The sequence below is a fragment of the Lipotes vexillifer genome, unplaced genomic scaffold (assembly GCF_000442215.2).
Source record: "Lipotes vexillifer unplaced genomic scaffold, Lipotes_vexillifer_v1.1 scaffold518, whole genome shotgun sequence".
NCBI classification, from domain to species: Eukaryota; Metazoa; Chordata; class Mammalia; order Artiodactyla; family Lipotidae; genus Lipotes; species Lipotes vexillifer.
This window is the reverse complement of record NW_006780945.1, coordinates 2068182-2082246: the sequence shown is the minus strand read 5'-3', so window position 1 is coordinate 2082246 and position 14065 is coordinate 2068182. Positions and strand designations below refer to the sequence as shown.

General features: G+C 58.9%; 1 protein-coding gene across 1 annotated transcript in view; it reads left to right on the top strand.

Moving 5' to 3' along the window:
• The first annotated feature begins 141 nt into the window (after positions 1 to 141).
• KIF19 (kinesin family member 19) overlaps positions 142 to 14065 on the top strand; it is a 24632-nt gene continuing 10708 nt past the window's right edge. Inside the window, exons 1-6 of the mRNA XM_007454387.1 lie at positions 142 to 180; positions 1922 to 2002; positions 11699 to 11809; positions 12443 to 12530; positions 12830 to 12966; positions 14039 to 14064. Coding sequence (XP_007454449.1) covers positions 142 to 180; positions 1922 to 2002; positions 11699 to 11809; positions 12443 to 12530; positions 12830 to 12966; positions 14039 to 14064 — 482 coding nt within the window. The remainder of the gene's footprint in view (positions 181 to 1921; positions 2003 to 11698; positions 11810 to 12442; positions 12531 to 12829; positions 12967 to 14038; position 14065) is intronic.

Sequence of the window (14065 nt, the reverse complement as noted above, 5' to 3'; positions counted from 1 at the left end):
ACCCCATTTCTAGGCGCGTCGTTGGTTTCGGGTTGTCAGGCAGCAGCAGCGCAGGCGAGGCTGCGAGGGAGCCGGCGGCGGTGGGGCTGCGGCTCGGCCACGACAGCTGTCGCGGCCTGAGCCCTTCCATCCGCCGCCAGCATGAAGGACAGCGGGGACTCCAAGGACCAGCAACTCATGGTGAGAACCCGTCAACCTCCCCCTCCTCGACCCCATCCCTGGTCCCCCGAACCCACACCCTCGGGCGGTCTCCGGACCGTACTGGGTGCCCCCGCTAAGAGGACACTCAGGGTCAGGGGCTGGGAGCGTCCAGAGCAACTCGCCCCGAGTCGTGCATGTCAGGAAGGAGGGCATCATGGCCACCCTGCTAAGGCCTGGAAAGTTAGCCTGGCTTCAGTCCCACTCCCCATTTACACCTTTCGCCCCCCCCCCCCCATCCCCCCCCCCCACCACCTGTGCACATGGGGCTCTGGAACAACACTGCTCTCTGATCCAGAAAAGCCAGGGGCAGGGAGGGCTTGACCTACCTGCCCGGGGAAGGAAGGTGGGAGTTTCCTGGTGAACCAGGGCATGCCAGCCTGGTGGCATCAGGAGTTTAAAGGGTTTGAGGATCACAGGTAGGTAAACAAGAGCCCCCAGGTACCAGAGGAGCTGGTACAGGGTTGAAGGTAGCTGGTTATTGGGTTGCAACACAGATGCCGCCCAAGTAAGGACTCTAAACATTTCTGAGAAGTGCTGGAAGCAGCCAAGATGGCCCCTCATAGCCCTGGGGACTGGGGCAGAGGAAGAGGTGTGAGTGGGGGCCACGGGAGACAGGTGGAGACAAAGACAGGTTTCTGATTATCAGTGGGGCCAGACTGAGTGATGGGGTGAAGACTCAGTGACCCCAAGGCCACTGCTTTCTCCCAGCCCCCTCCACACGCCCTAACTTCTGAGATCTGGGAAAGGGCCGCCATCGCCAGCCGGTGGGTGGTAATGTAACTGGAGGATAATGCAGCCCCCAGAGACTCCCGCCTCTGTAGGGTGAGCTCGCTGCTCCGAAGATGAACCTCAGCCCCAGGCCCCCAAGCAAGCCCGGGGCTCTGGAACATCCTCTCTGGCAGTTTAGAATTGTCTCGTGGAAAATGGCTTGCCTTGGCTTGTGTGGTGCGCGCCCCTGGGGCAGGGCTGGAGGGGCCTTCCCTGCCACCCGTGGAGTTTGGCTGAGGAGGCCGGTGTGGGCGGCCTGACAGGCAGTGAAGTGCCTCTGAGAGTGAAGGGCTCTCACCTGGCACGAGGGCCCGTTAGTTATACCCACATACCCCGCTTGGTGCCCCACAAGGGCAGCTATTTCCCCTTGATCAGTAGAAACAGCAGCGCCCCGTCTGGGGGGAGACCCAGGCCCAGGATGAAGACCCACCATCTCTCTCTGGCGGGAGGATAGAGGGAGGTGGGAGCCTCCGATGGCACTGTCCTCAGGTGGGAATGCAGTCACTGGTTGTCAGCATGAGGAGGGGATGTCCCCTGGGCCCCCGTCCCACCTCCCACCCACATCGTTCACAGACGCACAGACAGGCTGCTCCACTGCCAAGGGCTCCAAGTTCAAAGCCCAGGGGAGCTGCAGGTGCTTAATTTGGGGTGTGACTGACACAGCCTGGAGGAGCAGACAGCTCTCTCCGCTGGGGCTGTCCCTGGGGCACAAGCTCCTGGGAAGTTCACAGACTCAGACAGAGCCCACACTCTGTGGACCTGGTACCCTCGACCTAGATGGTAGCCTTGAACCACTGAGTTTTCCTTAAGGTGAACCAGGCTCGGATGGCTGAACAGAGAGGAACCCATGGGGCTGGTCCAGGGGAGGATTCCTGGGGTCCTCTCACCCTTCTCTCTGCACCCCGGCACAGCCCTCTCCATCTAATCCCAGGGGTCTGGCCTTCCCTCCCAGGTGGCGCTCCGGGTCCGGCCCATCAGCGTGGCGGAGCTGGAAGAGGGAGCCACACTCATCGCCCATAAAGTAGACGAGCAGGTACATGGGGCTGTGTGGCTGGGAGCTGTAGGGCAGGGCAGAGGTCTGCTCACACCTGGTTGGGGCAGGAAGGGCCCTTCCTCTACCTTCTGAACGCTTGGCTGTACTGTTGACTACATCATCAAGGAAACCACAGTCCTTCTTCCAGGAAGCCTCCCTAGATTGATCCAAGGAGGGCCGAAAGCTTCCCTGGTCTGGGGGAGAGGGGGAGCTTGAGCCCCTCCCTCCAGCCCTGAAAAAATTCACACACCTTCCATGTACCCATGACTTGACTTCCCCACCTTGATGGGTCTGCTACCCGTAGAGCACGTGTTCATAGGGTCTAGAGCTAATGCTCACCTCCAGACTGTTTACGTTTTGCAAAATCTTTGGATGTCAATTTGCCCTCTTGGTTCTCCTGTCAACGTGATGAGGTGGGCAGGGCAAACCCCACCTCCGTTTGCACAGGAGACAAGAAATATTTATCAAGTGCCCACAACACGCCGGGGACAGTGCTAGGAGCCGGGAAACCACGGTGAACAGAAGAGACCCTGTCCTCCTTCCGTTGCCAGTGCAGGGAGATGAGACTTAAATGAAAGAATTGAATCATGAACGTGTGAGTTTGTAGCCAACAAGGGCTGCAAAGAAATGTGTGGGGATATGAGAATAAGAGGGAACTTGACCTAGACCCAGAGGTCAGGGAGGGCTTCCTTGAGAAAGGGTGCTTGAGCTGAAGCAGGAGGCATGAAGAGGAGGTCATTAGGAGTGTGCTGAAGGGAGAGATTTCAACCGGAGGGACTTGCATGTGCAAAGGCCCTGTGGTGAGAGGGATTGTGATACACTTGGGCAACTGAGAAAAGGCCATTGTGGTTCAAGCCAGAGAGAGAAGGGGCGAGAGGAGTGAGATAAGGTTGGCGGCGTGGGCAGGAGCCAGGCCTCACACTCTGTAGACCACGGCCAGGATGGTTTTTGGGGTAGGCAGTTGAGGACTCAGGTTTGGGGTGGGGATGGGCACAACGGTGGGGGCAGGCTTGCTGCCTGGATAGAAGCATCATGGTGATATGGCCTCTGGGGACCCCGAGAGCAACCCCTTGCCTCTGCTCTGTGGCCGCTGCTGCCTCCTGAGTGCCCAGCCTCATCCAGGTGGCGGGATGTGCTAGGAGCTCAGAGGAGTCAGGGTGGCGCAGTGCATTGCAGAGAGAGGCGTAAGGTGGGCACCTGCTGGCCGTGAGCCTGGCAGGCTGGACTCAGGAAGCCCAAGGGCCATGGTAAGAAGACCATAGGTAGACAAAGCCTGCGATGCCTGCCTGCCTCGGGGTCCCTGGGGGCAAGTGCTCACCCCACCCAGCCTCTTCCTTCAGCCCCAGTGAGCTGTGGCCACAACAGAGCTGGGTGGCACCAGCCTCCTGATTCCTCTTCCTCTGTGCCCTGTTGGAAAAGGGTAGCCTTCCTCAAAGGCCTGAAGGAAGGCAGGGGAGGGCTGGGAAGAACCCATCTAAAGGCCTAGTGGGGGCAGCATGAATGCCCACAACAGCCGTGTAGTGTAGGTTCCATCATTTACCGGCTGTGTGGCCTGGGCCAGGTTGCTTCCAGAAGCCTCAGCTGCCTCCTCTGTAAGTGGCGACAGTCACCATAATGCCTCCTCTGGAGGGTCTTCAGCCGCAAATGTATGCACGATGCTTCCCCAGGGCCTGGTACCCAGTAGGCATTTAATAGCTGTGAGTTATCATCTATAAGTGACTGAGAGTGCCCAGGGCTGCTGGATTGGCTGATGAGAGGGGCCAGCCATGAGCGGCCAGAGAACTCGAGAGGAGAAACCTCCTTCCAGGCAAGGCTACTCCCTGTTTGTCCAACTTGTCCCCAAGGATATCAGGTCCTCAGAGGTGGAACAATGATGCCCTCTCTCTGGGCCGCTCCTGGCTCCCAGCCGGCGTGGGGGCTGACAGATATTAACTGATGCTGATGGAAATGCTCTGGTCCCGGGCACAGCCCATTGTGTGCCCACGCACAGCAAACACTGGCTCCTTTCTGTCCCTGCCAGTGGAGAGGGAGGCCGAGCTGCGCCTCCAAGAAGGTCCCAAGGGCTGGGCAGTCCCAACGGGGCTGCTCCTTTGTCAGCTTAGACATGGAGAGAGTGGTCTGAGCAGCGTGGGCTCAGGGCTCTCAACACAGACTCCAGGCCCTGCAGGGAGAATGCTAAGCTTCTGGCCCCCCCCATCTTCTCTCCTGCTGGATTCAAAATTGCACTTGCCTGGGACTTCCTTGGTCCAGTGGTTAAGACTCTGCACCTCCACGGCAGGGGGCCCAGGTTTGATCCCTGGTCGGGGAACTAAGATCCTGCGTGGGATTCTGCATGGTGGGGCCAAAGAAAACAAGCAAATCAATAAAAATACCCAGGGCTTCCCTGGTGGCGCAGTGGTTGAGAGTCCGCCTGCCGATGCAGAGGACGCGGGTTCGTGCCCCGGTCTGGGAAGATCCCACATGCCGCGGAGCGGCTGGGCCCGTGAGCCACGGACACTGAGCCTGCGCATCCGGAGCCTGTGCTCCGCAACGGGAGAGGCCACAACAGTGAGAGGCCCGCGCCTGAGGGGGACCCGAGCACTCAGAAAGGGGAACTCAAGACCCAGGTTAAGGAGAGGGGGCTGGTGGCCTTTCCCAGCTCAGCTCCCCTCCTCTCCCCCTGGCCCCTGGCTCCCCCCAACACAATGAACAGCTTGTTGAGAATTTGCATTTTATGAAAATCGGATGGAAAGACAAAGGGGTCTCTCTGTGCGGCCCAGTCCTTCCTCCCTGGCCCATTTGGGAACTGTCCCCACCCCTGAGGCCAATCTTTGGTTCTGGAGAAGGAGGGCTTCCTTCTCTTCCTGGCCTTGGGGCAGCCTGGGAGGAGGGTTAATAAGGGCACCGACCAGGAAGGCCCTGGGCTGTTTGGGGCACACAGGACAAGGGCTGGTCTGGCACTGGGCTCCTTCCAAGGATCAATAATTTAGGGAGGGAGAGAGACTGCTTTAGTTTCTCAAGCACCCAAAAGAGGTAGGGACCCTCAGCTCTGTCATCCGCCATGCCAAAAAAAAAAAAAAAAAAAAAAAACCCAAAGATACATTTGCCTGGGCTGCAGTTTGGGAGAAGCCACAGCAAATGGCAGGCTGGGAACCTCCGAAAAACCAGCCGCCACTCAGGTGCTCCGTCCCTCTGACCAGTAAGGTGAAGTCCAAAACGTAAAATGGGTAGCCTCGCCCTCTGGCTAGGCCCTGCCCCCTGCCCTCCACCCTTCTCCGGTGACCCCCATGGCTTCTCTGTGGCCCAGGCCATGCAGGCTTGCGTCGCTGGCCCTGGGGGAGGCTGGGGGCTGCAGGCTTGGCCAGCCTCACTGATGGGCCAGCTGCTCTGGTCCTTCTGCCTGAGGTCTGGAGCCTGGTGGGCTGGCAGGGTGAGTTTGGGAGCATCCCCAGGACAACAGGGTCTTCGAGTCTTTTCCCAGCAAAGGTGCAGCTGGGCCCAAGCATCCTACACAGCACCCGGCCTCCGCTAAAGAGACATGTGCTTGGGAAGCGGATCTGCCCTTTACCCGCTGCTTCCCTTGCTCCCTTGGCTGTGGCCCTCCGTCACGGCCCAGCCCCGCAGAAGGGCTCCCCAACCCAGCCTCTGCTGGCCTGGGGTTCTGGGCTCTGCCTCCTCTGTGATGCAGGGCTTACTTCACCCCTGCTCGTGCTGTCCCGGGCTAGCGGGTGGGGAGCTGCCGATCAGAGCAGCCCAGAGGTCACTACTGAAGCCCGGCCCCTGGTGGTCAGCAGGGAGGCGATGCTGCCAAGGCCCACCAGTCGGTGGGTTCTGAGCGGGCAGAGGTGGACCTCAGCCACTTCTGGCTTGGGCCACCACGAGGGGTCCTAGGACTGCCTTGCCTAGAGCTAGGCGTCATTCTCCTGCAGATGAGGGAGACACTGTTCCCCTAGCTTTGCAGAGGTAGACACTGACTTGGCAGAGTGTCCTCTGGGGACAAGAGGCCGGTGTGCCCGGATTCTGGGGAAGCCGGAGTTAGGGTTTGGATCTGTCACGAGGTGGTCCGGGTGCCTGTGGTCTTACCCACCCCCATCGCCCCATCTGATTCGGGATCATTGTCACAGCACCGTCTTAGAAGTCTTCACGGGCTAACGCATGCCCAGGGCTTACCCAGCAGCTGGCGCACAGTCAGCGTTTAATAGAGGTTAGTTTATCTCCAGGGCTGACACACGGGATGGTTTCAGGCCCCAGAGGTAAGTGAAACCCTGGTCCACCTCCTGCCCGCCCCCTTCCGGCTTCAGGGCTCCCTGTCTGGTGGTCCCCAATCTGTCACGGCCACACCTTTGTGTTCACGGAAGGGTCAGGTAGGACCTTGGTCTCCTAGCATCTGGACCGGGAATAGACCCTGACGCCAGACCCCTCAGGGATGCCACTGATGGCCGCAAGGTGTAGGGACAGCCTGAGAGGTCGCTGGGGCCCAGAAGTTCTGGAATAGACGGCTCCCTTCCCCCCCGCACACAGAGCCCGCAGCCTGCGGATCCTCCCCCCAGCCCTCCAGACCATGCTTGTCGACAGGATTTAAGTCACCTGACCATATGCATAATCCCGCAATTAGCCTTTATCTGTTCAAAGCCCAACTGTCACCCCCGCCCCGTGCCCCTGGGGTCCTGTCGGAGGAGCCACCAAGGGGCTTCCGGGTCCTGGTCTCCGTTTCCTCATCAGAATACAGTATGTTAAGAACCTGCTCCGCTGTTGGACTCCCCTGGTGACACAGTGGTTAAGAATCCACCTGCCAATGCAGGGGACACGGGTTCGAGCCCTGGTCTGGGAAGATCCCACATGCCGCGGAGCAACTAAGCCTGTGAGCCACAGCTACTGAGCCCGTGAGCCACAACTACTGAAGCCCGCGCGCCTAGAGCCCGTGCTCCGCAACAAGAGAAGCCACCACAATGAGAAGCCCGCGCACCGCAACGAAGAGTAGCCCCCGCTCACCGCAACTAGAGAAAGCCCGCGCACAGCAACGAGGACCCAACGCAGCCAAAAATAATTAATTAATTAATTAATTAATTAATTAAAAAAGAAAGAAAGAACTTGCTCTGCCCAGCCCAAGAGCTGTTGAGAGAGGATTAGAGGCAATCCTGTAAGGGAGAGCTGTGCCACGCAAGTGCAGGCTATTGTGAAAGGTGAATAAAGTATAAGGTGACAGATGCCGAGAGTCAGAGACTCTGAGTGTTGTGGGAGCAGCCTGGGCGCTTTCAGCCCCATGCACACCCACCATCTGGATGCTTCTTGGTTCTGTGGCCCCAAAGGAGGGTGACTGGGAGAGGATTCAAGAAGTCTTTCCCTCCACCCTTAGCCACCACCCCGCCCATCTCCCCAGCCCCCTCCCGGCCCCAGGAAACCACTTTCCGTCTCTATAGATTCGCCCCTTCTGGACAGTTTGTAGAAATGGAATCATACAATATGTGGCCCTTCATGTCTGGCTTGTTTCACTGAGCATAATGTTTTTGAGGTTCATCCACGTTGTAAGACCTTCCCTGGCAGTCCAGTGGTTAAGACTCCACGCTTCCAGTGCAGGGGGTGGGGCTTTGATCCCTGGTTGGGGCACTGAGATCCCCCAAGCCACGGGGTGTAGCCAAAAAGTAAAAAAAAAAAAAAAAAAAAAGGCTGCATCCACCTTGTAGCCTGGGTTCAAACTTTATTCCTTTTTGTGGCTGGATACTATTCCAGGCTATGGTTACTCTGCATTTAGTTGATCCATTCATCAGTTGATGGGCATCTGGGTTGCTTCCTACTTTTTGGCTGTTATGAATAATGCTGCCGGGACGCAAGGATTCTACTGAGTGCCTGAATGGGTACAAGGCAAGAGTGCAGGTTAAAAAGGCAGATCTGTGGGTCCAGTTCCCCAGAGATTTTCATTCAGTGAATCTGGGTAGTGCCTGGGAATCTGTATTTTACAAGCTCCCAGGGCGACACTCTAGGCCCATGAGAGATGCAGCCCTAGACGATCTTGGTCACGCGTCCTTCGCCCGAGGCCTCAGGGTCCCCAGAGTCCTGTAGGCAGGTGGGGACCTGGCCAGGACATCAGCCAGGTGTGGCTCTGTCCTGAGCAGCCAGCTGGGCCTTGGTGGCTTTATGAGCTCAGCGTTCTGGTCTTTTCCATCTAGTCTGAAGGCTGTCAGGGCCCAGGGACACCCTTCCTGAGATCAAAATCTCCTTTCTTGAGTACCCACAGGATGGTACTTTTACAACTAGAACTATGACCAGCCATAAATTTTCCTTCTTAAAGAAAAAACAAACAAAAATCTAGAAACAGCCTTACATGGGTGATAGCCACCTAGAATCAGGCTTTTGTTTCGCTGGGTCCTGTTTACACCCTGAGAATACAGGAGCTATGGGCTCAGCTTCCAGGACTGGAAATTATGTCTCCTAGGCTGGGGCCTCCCCAGATGCCCGTTCTCTGCTGGGGCTTCCTGAGTAGGCGAGGAGTGCTGGCATGATTTCTTCTCTCAAGGCTATGGCCTTGTTGGTCCTCCCAGACTTCCAACTGGAAAGCACTTGAGGCCCAGAGAGGTGGTGCAGTTTTCCCGAGGTCACACAGCAGTATGGAGCCTGAACCCAATTTGCACATTCCCTTCCCCGGAGAGCTTCGCTGCCAGTTTGGAGGCTTGAGGAGGAATAGTCTAGGTCAGAGGCTTTCAACTGGGGGCAATTTTGCTCCCCAGGGGACATTCGGCAATGTCACAACTGGGAGGAGGCTGTGCCATGGCCTCTAGTGGGTAGAGGCCAGGGCTGCTGCTAAACATCCTACAACACACCGGACAATTCCTGATAAAAATGATCCAGCCCAAAGTGTCAGTAGTGCCAAGATTGTGAAACCCTGGTCTCAGTTTAGCCGTTTGGAGGCCAGAAAGAAGTGGTTAAAACTGCAAAGCCGATCAAAGCCCGGCAGCTTAGCGGTGTGCAGCGGAAGAACTCCCGACACACTTTGTTCACGGTATTTCTCACCTGGGAGATGCCAGCGAGGAGCCTGGTCCCTAATGGGGACACAGGCCATGGATGACACCCTCCCCCGAGCCTGAGGCCCCCTTCTTCCCTTGCGGGTCTTGGGTTTCCAGGCCCAAAGCTAGAACCGTGGAAAGGTCACAGTCGGCATTGAATGAAAAACAGGTCTGGAGGTGGAGGCAGTGGGGGCAGGGAGAGGTCAAGCCCGGGGGCCTCTGCTGAGCTAGCAGGCCTGGACCAGTGGGGACAGAGCCCTGCCGTGCACCACCCACCTTCCCCACTCCCGGCCCTGCCTTCCACCATCCCGCCAGCATCGGGAGGGCCCTGTGCATCCTGTGTGGTCAGCGTGGCCCTTGAAACCTCCCAGAGTCAGGTGCGCAGCATGCCACAGGCATGAACATTTAAGATGCAGAGGGGCTTCCCTGGTGGCGCAGTGGTTAGGAATCCGCCTGCCAAGGCAGGGGACATGGCTTCAAGCCCTGGTCCGGGAAGATCCCACATGCCACGGAGCAACTAAGCCTGTGCGCCACAACTCCTGAGCCTGTGCTGTGGAGCCCGCGAGCCACGACTACTGAAGCCTGTGTGCCACAACTACTGAAGCCCGCGCACCTAGAGCCCATGCTCTGCAACAGGAGAAGCCACCGCAATGAGAAGCCCGCGCACCACAACGAAGAGTAGCCCCTGCTCGCCACAAATAGAGAAAGCCTGCGCACAGCAACAAAGACCCAACGCGGCCAAAAATAAAATAAGTAAATAAACTTTAAAAAAAAAAAAAAGACTCAGTGCTGGCGCCACCTCTTCCAGCAAGCCCTCCTGCAGGGGAAAACCTGCATCACGGATCACATGCCCCTCGTCTATGCTCTGATTGCCTCCTGGAGCCCGGCGCTTGTTATTACAATGATCTGTTCCCCACTCCACTGTGATGTCAGAGGCAGGAAACCACATTTCATTTTCTCTTTCTCCTTGGGGGCCCCGCTTAATGCCTGGTCCATAGAAGGTGCCCAGCGGTCGTGGTCACCCGGCCTGAACTCCCTGTGCAGCCCACAGCGCCCCACCCCACCCCAGCCCTCCGCGGCTCAGCTCCAGTTCACCTGGCTGAGGGGCACAAGGGCTCCATTGTATGCCAGAATGGACCAGGATGGGGGTGATGCTCTGAAGGGTGGGGCGCAGGCTGGGGCCCAAACAGATGGAGACCCAGACAAAGCCCTCTTTTTTTTCTTTTTTCTTTTTTTTTTGCGTGGGCCTCTCACTGCTGTGGCCTCTCCCGTTGCAGAGCACAGGCTCCGGACGTGCAGGCTCAGCGGCCATGGCTCACGGGCCCAGCCGCTTCATGGCATGTGGGACCCTCCCAGACCGGGGCACGAACCCGTGTCCCCCGCATCGGCAGGCGGACACTCAACCACTGCGCCACCAGGAAAGCCCCAACGCCCTCTTTAAGAGGGGATCATAGCAGCCGTGCTGCCAATGTCCTGATTCAGGAGCCTGGATGTCAAAAGAACCAAATGCTGACGGTGCCATGAACTTGGCAGTGCCCAGAGGTTACTTGAAGGTGATCAGTGGGTGATGGGCATCAGTGCACACAGCTTGCCCACTCCTGCATCAAAGGTCCCTAGAGGGTGGCCCTCAGGCCGCTGGCGCTGCCGGTATGCACAGGAGTTCTGGCACTGAGGGTGAGAGCTGTACATCTGGTCAAGTTCCATTGCGTTCCACTGGGACCCACACCTGGGGACTTGTGGGTGGGTGTATCTTCATTTGGGTCCGAAACTTGATCAGGGCTCCTGCTGCTGGCATTAGGGCCTGAGCCTGGAACTGGATCCTGGGACAAGCTTACAGGGCACTGGGGCTGAAGCCCTGAGGTGGTGGCTGGGGACAGGTGGGCACCCCAGGTACAGCCGCAGGCCCCGACACCCTGCACTCAGCTCACCATGGCCACCCAGCCTCTGGCAGGCTGTGAGGGGGCCTCAGTCAGTGGCCTCATTCTTTCCCTGCACAAAGCCCCAGCCCAGCCTGTCTGGAGCATCCCCTCTAACTGGCTTACCTGGAATCGCATCTGATTGGATAAGACCTCTGGGTGAGGGTCCTGGCTCGGGTCTAGGGAGCTGTCTTACCTCTTTCTTCTTCCCTCCTCCATTGAGAATCCCGGAAGGGGGCCCTGGTGGGACCCCAGGGGTCTTAGGCCAGTTTAGACGCAGTGAGCACAGCTGTGTACCTATTGGGAGGAGTCTGGTGGGAGCTCCAAGGCTGTGGTCCTCCTGGCACTGGGCCTCCTGAATCCTGGTGCTGGATGGGGGTGCACCCACAGGGACCCATGTGGATCTCCCAGATCCATGGAGCCGGGCCAGGCTCCCAAGTCAGCCTCCTCTGTCAGTCAGCTCCCTCTGCCCCTCCAAGGGGCTGCCCCTCATGCCTCGTCTGCTCTCAAGTCCTCTTTGGGCTGTCACTGGCCCTGGCTCCCCTGCTGACCCAGGAAAGGAGCTGCATCACTGTCTCTGCGACCCTGGGTGGCTCTAGGACAGCCCATCCCCCTCAGTGCCTTGTCCGTTGTCAGGACTCAGTTTACCGCTTGGCCCCGGCGTTCCTGGACACAGAGCACCGACCCCACTCCTTCCCATGTCTTGAGTGAGGAGGGGTGAGGTCAGCGGTCAGTGTTGACATTGGTATGGGCCTGGGGCTCCCGGGTGACCACCAGCCTCCCCTCGGGTACCTTTGCAGATGGTGGTTCTTATGGACCCAATGGAAGACCCCGACGACATCCTGCGGGCGCATCGCTCCCGGGAGAAGTCCTACCTATTCGACGTGGCCTTTGACTTCACTGCCACCCAGGTGAGGGGGGCCTGGGCCCAGGGACACGCAAGATCCTCTCTCTGCCCTTTGACCCCCTCAGGAGGGAGCCCTTGGGGGACCCTGCCACCGACCCTCAGCCTTCCTTCCATCACTTGCTGTCTCTCCACACGTGCAAGTGTGCGTGTGCCTGCGTGGTGCATTCAGAGCCTCCTGTGTGGACACACCCCGGTCAGCACGCAGAGGCCACCCTACACGGGGACCCACACAGCACACCCCACAGGTGGCCCCTATGGGAGCTGGAGGACAGTGCTTGAAGCCCATCTGGTGCCGGGAGGGGAGCCACGGGAAGCTGACACCCTCCCAGGGACCCCCATCTTGCCCATCTGCGGGATGCTCCCAGTGGCAGATGTAATGCGTGCGTCCTCGGGGCTGGGGGCTGGGAGCCGGCTGTGGGGGGAGGCGTCTCAGGTGTCCTGAGCTCTCTTTCAGTCTGGCATCCCCCCATGGGGTGAAAGCAGAGACACCCATTCCCCACTTCCCACCCCCACTTCTCTGGGGCCCAGGGCTCCAGGGACAGAAGCTGCTTCTGTTGGGAGCCAGGATGTGCCCGTGGGCCTGTGTGCCCTGCCCTGCCTGTGCCCAGGCCCCTGACAGGTCTCCTCTTTCCTGCAGGAGATGGTGTATCAGGCCACCACCAAGAGCCTCATTGAAGGCGTCATCTCAGGCTACAATGCCACTGTCTTTGCCTATGGTCCCACAGGTGAGGGGGAGCCCAGCCCACGGAGAGGACTGTATGCCCTGGTTGTCCCCTCTGAGAATTAAGCCCCCTTGCCCTCCATGCCGAGCTAGTCTGGCCCCAACCGGAGCACGGTCCGAGGACGTGGCTGATTAAAACCACCCTCCCCCAGGGCGCTTTGGACCCAGAGCCCCATCCCCAGCCAAGGATGCCATCTTCTCCCCTTCCCCCCACCTCCCTGGCCATCTGGGAGGGTCCAGCCTTGAGGACAGACCCAGGTTTGCCAGGAGCCCCTGCTCACCCGCCGCCCTCCTCTGCCCCAGGCTGCGGGAAAACCTACACCATGCTGGGCACAGACCATGAGCCCGGCATCTATGTTCGGACCCTCAATGACCTCTTCTGTGCCATCGAGGAGACCAGCAACGACATGGAATATGAGGTGTCCATGTCCTACCTGGAGGTGGGTCCTCCCTCCACCCTGTCCCGTGGGCTTAGACAAGAGGCCCATAGGACCAGGCTGGCTCACCTCCCTGGGGCCAGGTCACGGGGCAGTTTCCTGGGGTGCTCATCACTGCTGCTCTCCCATGTGCATATGGTTGGCCTCACTTTATAAAAACTGAGGCTCAGAGAGGTTAGGCAACTAGATCGAGGTCACACAGTAAGTGAGGGAGCAGGGATTCAAACTCAGGACCCCAGGGCTTTAAAGCCGAGCCGTGCCCGTTGTGCCACACTCCAAAGTAGCCTTGTCGCTGAGCACAGACCTCAGCCATCCTCCCAGACGCCACCCTCCTGGGCACACTCCTGAAAGCCAACCCTGTCTGCCCTGCCAGGCTACCTGCAGGCACTCAGTGTATATAGGTACAGGTGGGAACTGCATGTACATGGACAGGCTGGGACCTGCCAGCCTTCGCTATCTTGCCACAGCCTCTGATGCCCACCTGTATGAGTGCTACCACCAGGCAATGAGGGGTCAGCGGGGGTGGCCGGATTGGGGGGGGAACCACAGAGGCCAGAAGAGGCAGGAGAGCCAGTGGGCTAGACGCCATCTGGCTCCTGGCCTCTCCGGCTCCCTCCGGGAGCTGATAATCTCCTGGGTGACAGCTCAGGAAGGGCAGCGAGACATTGCTGCCAGCAGCTGCTCCAGCCAGCGTGGTGTTGACTCAGCCAGCAAGATGCACTTTGGGGGCCTGCGAGGTGGGAGCAGGAGTATGGGTTGCCTAGCAACAAACAGGGCTTGGCCGTGGGTCAGGTCCCACCCCGTGTCCCGTGCCTGGCCAGCTTGCAGAGGGGGTTCCATTTGGTTCTGATCCCTTCTGCACCCTTGGCTCTGGCAGCCCGATGTTTCCCTCTGGGTGCTGAAGCCCCCTATGCTCACCCCATGGGAAGGAAGGGGTCTTTCTCCTTAACCAGGGTTTCCCTGAGAGGAGCCTGGAGCTCTCGGGAGGGACAGAGAACCTGGCCATTGCCTGAACCTCCTGCCCTTGGTCTCCCGTTAACATCTGTCCCCTGCCCCTCCCAACCTGGCCCATCAGATCTACAATGAGATGATCCGGGACCTG